General features: G+C 45.1%; 2 protein-coding genes across 2 annotated transcripts in view; both read left to right on the top strand.

Moving 5' to 3' along the window:
- PURA (purine rich element binding protein A) overlaps positions 1-14,084 on the top strand; it is a 63,293-nt gene that overhangs the window by 19,400 nt on the left and 29,809 nt on the right. The window lies entirely within an intron of this gene.
- IGIP (IgA inducing protein) lies at positions 937-1,989 on the top strand. The gene has a single exon (XM_035014284.1). It carries the CDS (start codon positions 1,722-1,724, stop codon positions 1,881-1,883), a length of 162 nt encoding a protein of 53 aa, XP_034870175.1. The 5' UTR covers positions 937-1,721; the 3' UTR covers positions 1,884-1,989.

A 14,084-nucleotide genomic window follows, 5' to 3' on the forward strand; every position in this document is an offset into this window, starting at 1 on the left:
ATCTAGAGTCCAAAGTAGCCAGCAGCCATATCCCTGAGTGCTCTGTGCCCATCAGATCTCTTAAAGTAAGCAGGGTTGGGACAGGTAACAGCTCAGATGAGTGACCTCAGGTGCCGTGGACAGCCTCAGATTCAAGAATTGTATCTGTTTTCTTGGGAGTCATCACTGAACTAATGTCCCACATGGTGTTACTTACTGTAGATGCTCTCTCTTAGAGGAGGCCCAGAGCACACATCCTAATCGCTTGTGGTACTCAGAGAGGGGGTGCTAACTCTGAGGCCCTGGCCAAATTCCAGTTTAGGGATGTGGGTCTTCTTCTTGCCATTCTAATTGGAAATGTGCATCGCTTCCCATTTTCCCTGTTGACCTCAGTGCAAACTGCATTAGTCTGTTTCTTTGCCCTGGTCCCAAGTAAGATCCTGGTGTGTATTATATGGGCCATGTTTATGCCTTATCTTAATGCACAAGAGTTGAGGAATGAGTGAGCTCCATATCAAAGTGCCCTGTAGTTAGAGGGGAACTCTTGTGATGCTTTGGAGGTGAAATGGGCCCTTTTGGCATAAGTTGGGGAATATGCACTGGCCGGAGGCTTCCAGCCATGAGGTGTGAATTGAAACCTATTTCCCTCTTTTCTTATAGCACGTTGAGAAAATCTGTTGGGTTTTCAGCAGTCAGGGAAGGCCGGAGTTCTGCAGCTTTAATCTGGGTAACTGAGGCTGGTTGGGGCAAGACTTCGGTTAATTAACTGGGTTCTCAGATGCCACAGACTCCGTGAAAAGTCACCATTATTTTCAATGGTTGTGATAGAATTTCCCCCCAGTAGCCATTATTTTAAGATTATATTGCAGAGTTGCTTTATTTGAGCTTTTCATGTATACACAATCCCAAACTGGAAGAAATAATTTAAAAAAAAAAAAAAAGGAATCCTGCTGTGAAAGGTATATATTACTCTAGATTTTTCTTACTGTAAATATTGTAAGATTGTAATACTGTCGATATTTTATTAACCAACAAATGTTAATCTATGTGAATTCAGACTTATTTTAAATGTGCTTCTTATTTACTGTGTGTGGTCCCTGTTGCTGACAGTATTAAGTTATATTCTGATGTAAGATTAACTTTATTAAAGAATGTAAACATTCATGTTTCCTTATGGGAAAACAAATAAAGTATAAAGAAGACAATTCTTTTCATTAAAATATACTGTGTATTTACACTTGCTAGACCCAGCACCACTTATAAATTTAGTACACTGTTCAGAATTTTAGTTAACACGGCTGACATGGTTGTGCTCTGTTTGAAAGTCTAAGAGTAGGTATTGTTGGAATATAAAGTTTGTATTTGTCTGCTGTGAATCATAATCTTGAAATTTCTAATCAAGTTTGTAAAATTTTTATAGTAAAACATTTTAATGACAATTTAAAAATTTACTTCTCTAAAGAATGGTCAAAACAGTATCCTTTCAAAAATAGAATTGTTCTTTAATATCTTTCCAAACTGACTTTGGTTAAATGGACCAGATGTATATTAGTTAAAATTTAGGACAAAGTTGTGATATTCTTTGAGTTTACAAGTTAATCCTTATTGGAAATGTGCCAATTATACAGTAGAATATCATTAATTTGCACTGTTTGGGGACCCCATTAAGAATGCTGAATTTTGCCAACTAAGAAGTAAGCAAATGCAATTTAAAAAGTAAATTTGAGCATTCTGTATTAAATATGTGCAGTTATTATCACATGAAGAAGCGCAGTGTGTCGGGCTGTAATATAACCATACTTGCTGTCATGTTCTCCCATCTCAGTGCTGGGAACTCACCATGTGGAAACCAAGCAAATGTGTTGTGCATCAGCCGGCTTGAGTTTGTTCAATATCAAAGCTGAAACTAGCGAGGTCTGCTGTACTGCTTATTGAAGTATTGTGATTCTTTTAGGCATTGATTCTTACAAAATATATACTGTAACAGTATACTTTGTACAGATTTAAATTTTATTTGAAAAAAATGAAATAAAGTAGGCAAAAAAATAAAGATGTTTATTTTTCATGTGACTATATAAACAGATCAGTCTTTTGTTTCAGTGTCTTTGGGGGAATCTGGTTGCTCTTGCGTTTTTGGGGGGGGTTTGGGGGGTTTTTTGTTTTTTGATCGATGGAAACCATTTTTAGGACTCAGGAACAGGTATACTTGTCTGATCATTAATTGGCTGCAAGCTTTAAGTGTGCTCTCTCGCACTGGAAAACTCTATTTTCTATTTTATTTTAAAACACATTTATTGGGGCGCCTGGGTGGCTTAGTCGTTAAGCGTCTGCCTTCGGCTTAGGTCCTGATCTCAGGGTCCTGGGATCGAACCCCGGGTCAGGCTCCCTGCTCAGTCTGCTTCTCCCATTCCCTCTCCCTCTGCCCCTGCTCCTGTGCTCTCTCTCTCTCACTCTCTCAAATAAATAAAATCTTAAAAAAAAAAAGAAAGATAGGCAAGTCATTCACATAAAATCTTTAGAAATAAATAAATGTGTTTTAAGGACATTTGTTTACTTTTTTTAAAGATTTTATTTATTTATTTGACAAAGAGAAACAGCGAGAGAAGGAACACAAGTAGGGGGAGTGGGAGAGGGAGAGGCAGGCTCCCCACCTAGCAGGACCCTGGGATCATGACCTGAGCCAAAAGCAGACGCTTAACCGACTAAGCCACCCAGGTGCCCCTGAGTCAGTTTTTTAAAATTCTCTGATGGTATGATGGTTAACCTAGCCCATCACAATTGAGGAAAAAGAAAAAGTTTTCCCATAAATCATGCCCCTTTCCCATGGAAGCGTTTTTTGTTTTCTTTCGTTTTAAAATTGAAGTTGGTTTAAGGTAGTGGAAGACTTACCAAAGAGTGCATGACAAAACATGAAGAGAATCTTCTACAGAAAATAGAGGTTGTGCTTAAAGATCCTTTCAGAACTGCTTTTCTAGTGAGTGGAGTGGTAGACAGAGAATGAGGTTACCAATGAAAATGTGGCTCAAGTGTGATCCTTCAGAATAGTTTTAATGGGGTCTTTGTACAGAAGATTAGATTATTAGACCAAAAAAATCCCAGTTTTGTCCTCTAATTCAAAAACCAGTGGAGGCCTTATGTGCATAACATTTTCCCCAACCTTTAGAAGTAGAGCTGGAAGTTTTATTTCTGCTTTCTCCTCATTTTATCTTTGCTGATGCTTTCATTTACCTTCAGGCTGGATAGAAGGAGGCTTGGAACAAGTAGTTGCAGGGACAAGGTTCCTGCAAAAGTCACACCATAGAAAAATTTTCAGTGTATTTAAATGTATGTGACTGTGGTTATATTCTAAAAACTGATATATGGCCATAAAAATATCTCAAGATCATAGTATTACAGTTCCAGGCTTTCCTGGGTGAATCCTGAGAAGGTTTTGCTATTGTTGTTACTGGTTTTTTCTTGCTGAAGTGGCCCTCTTTTGTAGAGAACAGCAGACTAGCTGTTGGACTAGCTTCTACATCTGACAGCTGCCACTCCAATAAAAATAATGCAGAAACTTTGCTTATGAAAACTTAAAGCTGAGGGTGTCACGGTTTGGAGGAGGTAGGTGGGGTGCAAAGAAAGTTTTCCCTACATTCTGCAGGGCCTCTGATTTGGGAGGCACAAACAGAACAGGTGGGCACCTCCTGAAAAGGAAACCAGATTCCCTTCTGGGCTCAAGGTGGAATCAGTCTAACCCTTGGATCCCTTTTGAAGAGTTGGGCTCTCTAGTTATAGGAGCTTGAGGTAGAAATTCTAGCCATGATTTGTGGTAAGTATAAGGGAAGGAAAAGTCAGAAGCCCCTTCCTCACTGTCTGTGACCTTATTCTTTTAAAGACTCCTGATGGGACTGTGATAAAATATGCCCTCTAGTCATTTTGAAATGCAAGTACTGAAGTTCTGCAGGGCTCCAGGGGATACAGACTTGGGGTAGGTCTGAACTACAGGACAAGGCTTACAGTGCCACAGGAGGGAGACCCTCAAGAAAGGGGCCCAGCATGTTCAACAGAACTATTTGTCATTTTTATTTAGCTCTTTGTTTTCTAAAGTGATGTAATTGGCAAACTCTTCCCACCCTCACCTCTAATAGATGTTAACTTTTATTTAACCACGTGGTATGTCATTTACTTTGGCTCTTTTGCATGATTTTTAGAAATCTCTTTGTTCCTAGTTCCAGTCTTTCTAAGCAGACAGGACTTTTTGATTGAGAGTACAGGGTTTGGAAGAGGTTCATTCAGGATCAGAGGAAAGAAGAGTTCTCTTTTTCGGTGTTTGACTGCTAGCTAACCTCAGGGCTGGCACACATCACCACCGCTTTCACTTCACCATCCCCCGCTCTTCTGGAACTTGAGGGGGAGGAGCCACTATTTTTTCCCCTTAAAATGGGGATTCTACCCTCATATTGCAGATCTCCAGAGTGTTTTCAGTAAGGTTGTCCCAGTTCTCCTCAACAATGATTTTTATTTATTTTGATTTGTTCCAATTGGGCCATTTGACACTTAGGTTGGCAGTGAGGAAATGTCACAAAACAGAGTCAGTGAATGTTGCGATGTTTAAAAGAGCAGGATATCCCCACTTTACAGCCCACGGGGTTAACCGCTTAACCCCCCCCACCACCACACCCATCCTAAGGATCCTGACTCTCCTCGCATACCCAGCTCACACCTTAGAACTTCCCCCAAGGAGCAGGAGTTTCCTTGTCATCCTCCTGGGAAGACTGGCAGCAGGTCTAACCTGCCTCCAGTTTTTCTGTCTCTGGCAGCGACACTAAGGGTGGGTCTGTACCGCTACCATCGTAAATTTTTCCAAGCCCACTACTTTTTTTTTTTTTAACTAACATTGCATGCTTAAAATATGCAAGATACCAAGCTACGTATTTTATCTATTTTATTTAATTCTTACTACAACCCTATGAGATAGGCACTTTTATTTACCCCCATTTTACAGAAGAGGGAAACTGAGGCACAGAGAGATTAAGTAACATGCCCAGGGCCACACAGTCAGAATTCAAGTCACAAGTCCTGGCAGGCTGGTGCCAGAGCACGCCCTTGGTCTCAGTCACTCTAGCGTATTGTCTTCCCTATAAGGTTCTGCCTCCTCTTCTAACTTGTAGAGTCCCCCTGACTTTGATGTTGCCTTACCTCAGGATGTACTTAGCTGGATGGCAAAGCTTATGTTCCCTGTATAGCTCAAAAGCCACACTTCCTGTTCTGAAGGTTGATTCCTGAATGAATCCACATTTTCATTTCCCCTCCCGTTTCATGGGGGAGTGACTTACTCAGAGCAGAGCTGAGGGAAGCTGGCAATAGCCTTTCCAGGCCTCTCTCTCCACTGCTCTTTTTGAAAGTAAGCACAGCCCTCAATACTCTTCCTGCCTCTTCCCATCCCCACCACAATGACTTGATCAAAGAGCTCTGTGAATGAAGCCCCTGAATTCTGTCTAGTGGAGTTGTTGATTTCTTTCTGTTTCCCGGATTATAGCCCCCAGCAGACACCCTGTCCTGCTTCCCATCTGGCTTCAGATAGAGGCTCAAAAAGGATCAGGAGGCAGCCTTTAGGAGAGGATCCGGGTTTGCCCAGATTCCCAAAACCTCACTATTCACCAGTAATTGACCCAGTAATTGGATCAGCCGGGGCTAGTCCTGTAGTTTCTAGCTCAGAGTTATGCTTGGGCTTTTATGTTTCTGAAGGCACTTTCCTGCATCCTCTAAAATGCTATTTTCCAGATGCTTCCTGACCTCCATGGGGAGGTCCAGAGTCTGTCACTCTCCAGGGGCCTCTTCCAAAAATAAAATCTGAAATTCCTGGGGACTTGGGGTGGTTTAGATGGCTGTGGCATCTGTTAGAACTCTTGTCTGAAAAGAGAAGTTCACAATTTAAACTGGAACCCCTCATGTGTTTTGTATCCTCTATAACAGTGGTTCTTCAAGTGTGGCCCCTGGACCAAGAGCATGAGCATTCCCTTAGAAGTTGTCAGAAATGCAAATTCCTGCGCCTAACTCCGGAACAAACCAAATCAGAACCTTAGCTTTGCTCTTCAGGGGCCCAGCGACCCTGTTGTAACGAGCCCACCAGGTGACCGTGAGGCACATTGAAGTGGGAGAACCACTGCTCCCTAAAGCGAGGTTCTCTACGTCTTTTCGAGTCTTAGGTTTGAGAATCCGGTGAAAGCTTGTGGCCCTCTCACCTGCTTCACCGACCCCCCTGAGGGCCAAGTTAAGAATCCCTTTTCTGCCCCTTAGAGCTTGTCCATCCCTCTCTGGCTTCCACTGTTTTGACGCCACCTCCAGAAGGGGTGGCCACATCTCCCCTATTTGTTTTTCCTTTTTTTTTTCTTTTTTTTTTAAAGTAGCTCCATGCCTAGCATGGAGCCCTCGCCTTCCTCACTCATGACCCTGAGATCAAGACCTGAGCCGAGATCAAGAGTCGGACGCTTGACTGACTGAGCCACCCGGGTGCCCCTCTCCCCTGTTTGTTCTTTCATCTGTGTACTGTTGGTTGTCGTCCAGAGCACACCAGAATGCACAGGGAAAAGGGCACGCTCCGTGCATGCGCTGCAACTGTAACCCATGGCCTCTAGACAGAAACCAAATGCTCAGGCGTGGGGCACCAGGCCAGGAGCCTGGGGCCAAATAGAAAAGTGATTCTTTCTCCTAGAGCTGGGAGCTCTGTGTCAGAGCAGAACTGCTAAAAACTGCTAAACTTCCTGTGACGATCCTGGCTGGAGCTTGCTGACGGCAGGTAGAGATCTGGCAATGGCAAGTCCTGGCTGTGCCTCTTGTCCCTGATGACTTGTTTGTAGCACCCCCGTTCACCTGCGCAAGTGTCCTGGTTTGGATGACAGATTATGTGGTCACCCATTTTCTCACCTAACTGCCTCCTCGCTGGTCTCCTTACTGCCATTCTCTCCCCCTGCAATCCATTCTCCACACAGCAGCCTGCTTGTAAATATGGTTCCGAGGTTCTTATGAGCTGGCCCCTGCCTAACTCTCCAGCTTTGTCTCTTCCTTTTACCTCCTTGTTCACTTCTCTTAAGTCATATGGTCATCTTCCTGTACCTTGGACGCCTGGAGCCCATGGCCACCTAAGGGTCTTTGGCTTTGCTCTTCCCTCTGCCTGGAACGTACTTCCCTCCACATCCCCACACAGCTGGTCCTTCTCATCATCAGGCCTCAGCTTGCATGTTCTTGCTTCAAGGGGGCCTCCTCTGACAACCAAACTGAAGTGGACTCTCCCTCACTCCTCTGTTTAAGTTTTCTTCCACCGCCTATCACTGTCCAAGATAGACTTTTCTCTCTTTTTCTGTTGACGGGCTAATGCCATGGGGGCAGGCCTCGCTAAGGCACCCCCAGTGTCGGAATGAGTCTGCCACACAGCAGACACTCAGGAAACATCTCTTAGCTAAATGACTGGACTCCAGTGAGTACAGGCCATTTCTGAAGGTCAGCTCTGCCTCTGGGGCTGACTTCCTCATCCACTTTGAATGCAAGTACTGTATTTCTGTTTTATCTCCCCACTGGCCCACAGGTGGCATGGGACAGGGGCCCTGAATCTGAGATGATTTTCTCTGCTGCTGCCAGCCCTCCTTAGCATCCTGTACCTCCGACCTCTGTGTGGGGCTCAGTATCTCCTCTCCCTAGCTGTCTCATCTCTAGATGAAGCTCTAGGAACGGACAGTAACCCTGGACTCAACAGATACCTTAATGCCCACTCTGCCCCCAAAAGCTCCCCAAAGCATCATTAGTTGGGGCTCTAGCCACTCAGCATGCACTTGGGGCCCCCCTTGGCCACATTCATCTGGGCTTTTCACTTGGTGAGCTGGGCACTTACTCTCCCTGGAACCCACTAATTGAGGGAAAGGAGGAAACTAGCTATCTGAGAGGTGATGTGCCCTGTTTCTAAATGCTGAGAGGTAGGAGATATTTAGAAAAGTATGGCCTCCATATAGCACCATCATCATTGGTGACATTTCACTGAATCCCAGCTCTTCTACTCTCTGTTACTTGGCCCTCCCCCCAGTCTTTAAGATGGGAGTGGTGACAACCACACTCCTCCCCCCCACCCCCCGCAGCTGAACAACTCTACAGGGAAGAAGCAGAAAAGAGCCTTCCTCCCTGATTCTAAACCTGAGGAGGAAATGAGGCTCCTGAGCTTAGCTGAGTTTAAAATAAATTTCGGCTCCAGGTGGTGGAGTCATACAGTCATAGCTAAGTCAGACAGAGATAGGAGATGGAGTTTGAGAGTTTCCAAACACTTCTCCATGAAGTGAGTCCCTGATGGGAACCAGGCTGCTGCATATTGGGCAGAGGATGGGGAGGGGGAAGCGAGGACTTGGGAGACCAGACTGGCACTCTGGAGGATTTCCAAGGCCTTTGTCTGAGTCCCAGTCTTTTGGGAAGGAGCAGGGAGATGGGGATTAGAAGTATTAAGTCTGAGGGGTGCCTGGGTGGCTCAGTTAGTTAACTGTCCGACTCTTTTTTTTTTTTTTTAAAGATTTTATTTATTTATTTATTTGAGAGAGAGAGAGAGAGAGAGAAACAGCATGAGAGGGGATAGGGTCAGAGGGAGAAGCAGGCTCCGTGCTGAGCCAGGAGTCCGATGCGGGACTCGATCCCGGGAGTCCGGGATCATGACCTGAGCCGAAGGCAGTCGCTTAACCAACTGAGCCACCCAGGCGCCCTAACTGTCCGACTCTTGATCTCAGCTCAGGTCTTGATCTCAGGGGTGTGAGTTTGGGCCCATGCTGGGCTACTGGCTGGGCATGGAGCCTACTTAAAAAAAAAAAGGGTTTAAAATCAGGCCTCGGTGCAAATCCAGTCGCTGTCCTGTCACTCACTAGCTCTGTGCCTTAAGCAATGCTACTTAATCTTAGTCTCAATTTCCTCATGTGTAAATGGGATAAGAGGGTCTACCTCATTTGATTGTTGGGAAGACTAAATGAAGTAATTTATGTCAAGAGCTTATAGCACAGTTCTTGGCACAGACTAATGTTCAATAAGTGCTATAGTTATCATTATCCTTGTTGTCATTATGCTGTTGTGTTTGTTACTGGAAAGAGGGAGAGAAATGTGGAACTTGAATAGTCAATAGGAGCACTGCTTCCAGCAGCCTCTGCTTTCCAGGCAGAGGAGCCATGAAAAGAGCAGATACCTCTAGAATGAATAGCTAGTCTGCATTGAGCTAAAGGGAAGGCAAACCCATTCTGACCCCTTCCCATTTCAGCCTAGGTACGTGCCTACCCTCATACATTTCTCCCTCATGCCAGTCCAAGGAGGATCAGTCTATAGCTCTGCCTTCACAGACCTAGTTGTGTACCAGACCAGATTTATTTTGGTCTGTTATTTAGTGTCTCTGTTCTAGACCTGGGGTGTCTGAGGTTTTCTGGTGGTGGTGGATAAGAGTGCTTTTTTGAAAAACAAAATGTGGTCTCTGTCTAGGGACTCTGCTTCCTTCTGGCCACAGACAACAGCAGAGACTCTGCCATCTGCCAAGGGTGTGGGATGACTAGAGGTCAATGCTGAATATTAATTCACCTGTTGGACATCTAAGATAGCAGTTAATCAGCCCTGGGAAACAGCTCTTGCGTAAGAAAAGGAGTGATTTGCCTTTGGCAGAAATTCTTAAGCTGGGGTTTTGGGGAGTCTGTAAACCTCCCGAAATGTTATACAAAGTTATCCCTGCATGTGCAATGTACATTTTTCTAAGAAGAGGATCCATAGTTTTCATCAAAACTTTTTTTTTTTTTAAAGATTTTATTTCTTTGACAGAGAGAGGGAACACAAGCAGGGGGAGTGGGAGAGGGAGAAGCAGGCTTCCCCGCTGAGCAGGGAGCCTGATGTGGGGCTCGAATCCAGGACCCTGGGATCATGACCTGAGCTGAAGGCAGACACTTAACGACTGAGCCACCCAGGTGCCCCGGTTTTCATCAAAACTCTTAAGGGAAGTCACGGCCCAGATAGGTTCAGAATCGCTTGTCCTGATCTGAGAATGGAAAAAGAACCCTCCTCTGGGGGTCTCTAAGAAGCTTCAGCCTGGCTGATTGACAGGACTGTCAGTGAGAAGGGTCTGGAAGGGTTGGTGAGGCTTTGAGGAAAGAGAGCTACCCTCTGTAATGTACCTGTGTTGGCTGGTTGGAGCCTACCATATCCATTTGGGATGTTGGGGGTTTTGAGCTAGCTGAATAACTCTTTTCCCTGAAATTTGGTTACTGTATTATAAGGCACTCTAAACTGCCATATTTTGTGCCACATGGAGGTCTGATCTGGTGTCATCTCAGAAGTAGGAGGCAGGGTTGGGTGCTTCTTAAGGTGCATTTTGGTGGTCGTAGTGGTAGGGGATGCGGGAATCTCATTATGTTACCGTCATTTGAAAGTTTGTTACGTAGTCGCTACTCAGCCATAGATTGTGCACTGATACGGAGTTTTTTCCTTTCCTTTTGAAGACGTTAAATCTAAGGCCCGTAGTCTATTTTTTAACTTCCTGGAGACCAGTGGCTTCTTCTTATCCCTGTGGCATCCTTTCTTTAGGGGTTAGGTACCTTGGTCATATTTCCAGCTGTGCTTACTTACTCCTTACTCCTCAGCCTGCAAATCCTGAACAGTATCTCTGAAAGCCTACTTGGGCCTCTGAGATTGTTTGATGCGCTTTGGAATAGGATTCCATCACTGAGCCTATAACCCTGTTCTCGGCAGTCCTGATCCTGTCTTATGCTTTTCTCAATAGCCATCATTCTTTGTTGCAGTTTCTTGTTTATGTTAGAAAATGGCATCTGCCGCCCTGCTGAGACTTCCCCCCTTCCTCTCAAACCCCAGGTCCATGTGCTCAACCCAGATGACTGGATGGCACCAGAACGCAGCAGAGATTTCCTAAGCCTTGGCTGTGCTCCCACCTGAACCAGGCAGACACGCTGTGAGCTCAGAGTCAGGTCATAAGTGGGCAGTATAGGCTGACAGCAGCAGAGCACAGTGGTTCCCTGGGCTCCCCCAAGAGTAGAGCGTGATCCGCATAGGGTGAAGTGGCTAAAGAAAGCTCCACGGGATAAGAGTTTCACTTTGCTTTGGAGGCCTTGTCCTCCAAACATGAAATAGTCGAGTCTCCAGGACACAGGCTTCTGACTTGGAGCCATCAGATCATGCAGGGCCACCCACCTTGTCCCAGCACATAAACATACCCATCATCACTGCTAGTGGGGGTCTGGGCAGGGGCCATCATCCCAAGACTGCCCTGATGCCCACAGAGCTAAGGGATCTCATGGAGGTGATTAAAGCCCACACAAGGTGACATCTTCTCAGCGTGCTCTTCCAAAGAGGCTCTCCATGCAGGGAAAGTGAGGCCTTAGGAGGAGCTGCCTGAGCCACATCCACTTTGTGAAAGATGAGCCTAAGGACTGAGACTGTGATGTCTGCCAGAGAGGCAGCCCTGTTCCCATTCCTCACCCGGGGCCTTCTATCTTGCTTCACCACCTCTGCTCCTGTACCCTGCTCCCCTTAACCCGTTCATTTTAAGTGGGCTCTTAATAACTATGACTTGAATTCTTGAATTATCTCTTGATTATAGGGCCCTGGGGATGATGAACAATAGGGAGTAGCCATCCTCTAGTGTTTATTTGCTTCCTCCCAAACCCTGACTTTGGAGAAGGAATTGTGAGGGAAAAGACAGGCCTCAAAGGCCATCTGATCTCGCAGTCCACTCCTGGGCAGAACAAGCCACTCCTCAGACCAGCTGACTGTCCTTCTAACCTGAATGCTTCCTTGGGTCATACAGAGGCTCTTTATTATGATCAAATGTATCAGTCCTCTCCTTTATGCCTTGGTATTTTGTGGTCTTTAAACAAGGTTTCCCTATCCTTAGATAATAAAAATATTCTCCCATATTTTCTTGTATTTCTTTTATAGTTGTGTTTCTATGTTAGTTCTTTAGTCCATCTGGAATTTGTTTTCATATATGGTGTGAGTTAGGAATCTTTTTTTTTTTTTTTTCCAGAGGGTCACATGCTGCCCAGAATTATATAGGCCATCCTCTCCCCAGTGACTTGAAATGCTACTCTTATCATATTCAAAATTCCCATAAATACATGTGACTGTTTCTGTATTCTCTTTTCCACTGTATTGAACTTTTTCCATATTCCTTGGACCAGTAGCATACCATTTCAGTTGTAGTTTTTGAGTATTTTTTTCTTTTTTTTTTAATCTAAATTCAATAAGCCAACAGAGTATGTTTTGATACAGTGTAATTTTCTCCTTTGTTTTTTCCCCCCAAAATTGTTTTATTATTCATACATATTTTATCCTTCTAGATGTACTTTGTAATCAGCTTATCAAGTTTCATTTAACAAGTCCTATTAGGAATTTGGTTGGGATTTTATTTTATTATATAAATTAAGTTGGAGAGAGTTGATATCTTTATACCATTGAGTCTTCTCATCCAGAAACAGAATGTTTCAGCTATGTTCTTACAGGCCTCTGGGGGAGACATTCTTTCTTCTGCTGACTCCTGCAGTCTCCTCAGCATCCCTTGGCCGATGCCCTGAGCCACCAGATCCTTTTATTGCCATGTCCCATGATCCTAGCTTACTCACTCCCTCTTCCACTCAGATATGAGTGAAACAGTGAGCATTTGCTTTTGCTCAGGCATTCCAAGCTTTATCTTTCTAAGACTCAAAAGAACTCCAGGGGGATTGTCCTATCTCCTTTATTCCCTGCCTTTATATCCCATTCCCAGAATCTCCCTTCTCATCTTGCTCCCTCAGGAATTGAGATGCTTCTGATCCAGAGTAGGACAGCTTGATGTTTCCTTTGGTCGGACTTCCCTGGGAATCCGGTTGGCCTGAAACACAACCCCTCATTCTGACCTCTCTTTTCATACTGTTGCATGCAATTTCTAAGCTCCGTCCCGACAAGATGGATGGAAGGAGGAGAGGAGAGCTCACAGGGTATTTGAGAGAATAGAAGTATTAGCGATTCTATGCCAGATACCCATGCTAAAGGCAAGAGTTTATGACCCCAGATCTGCCAACAGGTACCACCCTGTGACTCTGCACGTCAGCCTGGACTCCACAGAGCGGCTAGGAATTCCTAGCCATTTTTGATCCCTGATTTCTGTCCTGTGCACCAGCCTCAGGAGGCAGGCTGCCAGGTCAGGCTGACTATCAAAAGCCTAGGGGTGAAGCAAATAAGGCCATTCTGCCCGAAACCCTTTCAGGGACAGAGGTATCCAGCAGTTGTGTTGCCACAATGAAAGCCAAAGGAGCCAGAACTAAGGTTGTGTGGGCTCTCAGGCCAGGGGGGTGGCTGGGAAGTAGGAAAAGAGCAGCCGAACATGGGGTCCAGGGCTTAAGACTTGCTTTAAGGCTAGGTACAATAGCAACACAAAGATCTAGGCAGTTTGCCCATGTCCTGAGTACCCAGAAAGGCCACAGGGCTCCGACATCCAGACACACTTTGCCCAGCCATGCTCTTTTCTTGTTTCTACGTCCACTTGGCTCTCTCTGCATCACCTCCTCCTGCTTCCAGGATCCTCTGGGGTCAGGTCAGCATAAGTTACCACGAAACTATCCCCTGTGGCCTTGACAGATCTTCATCTGCTGCTTCTCCCGGGGATAAGATTTCAGGGTAAGGACTGCAGAATTTGTTACAGTGATTGGAAGGTTACTCTAACGTAAGACTGTTACAGAAAATGATTCCTAGACCTTGGTATTTCAAAGGACAGAATGAGCCACTCCAACACAGTGAACCAATTTGGGGGACAGGAAATCTGCCGCAGTGGCTGAAAAACTTCTGGTAACACAAACAGAGCTACGGTGCCTGATTCCTTGAGATCTTTCTTTCAAACACAATATGCTGCAAAGACTTTTCCCTCGCCATCCCCCACCCTACCCCCCAAGTTGCTCAAGGCCCAGCCAGCCACCCAGTTTTACATGTCTAAATCTGAAATCAAAGTCCCAGGCAGGGAGAAGGATTGTCACAAGTAATTGCAACGTCCCACAAGAATTTGTTTGGAGTTAAAAGGAGCCAAACCTGGGCCTTCTCCAAAGCTTGCAAGTCTGAGCTTTTGAGAACCACATTTGATC

The sequence above is a fragment of the Mirounga leonina genome, unplaced genomic scaffold (assembly GCF_011800145.1).
Source record: "Mirounga leonina isolate KUSES-001 unplaced genomic scaffold, KU_Mleo_1.0 Mir_168, whole genome shotgun sequence".
Classification (NCBI taxonomy): Eukaryota; Metazoa; Chordata; class Mammalia; order Carnivora; family Phocidae; genus Mirounga; species Mirounga leonina.

Excerpts from the sequence above, each read along its gene's own strand:
- IGIP (XM_035014284.1), top strand. The coding sequence starts at position 1,722 with ATGTGCAGTTATTATCACATGAAGAAGCGCAGTGTGTCGGGCTGTAAT.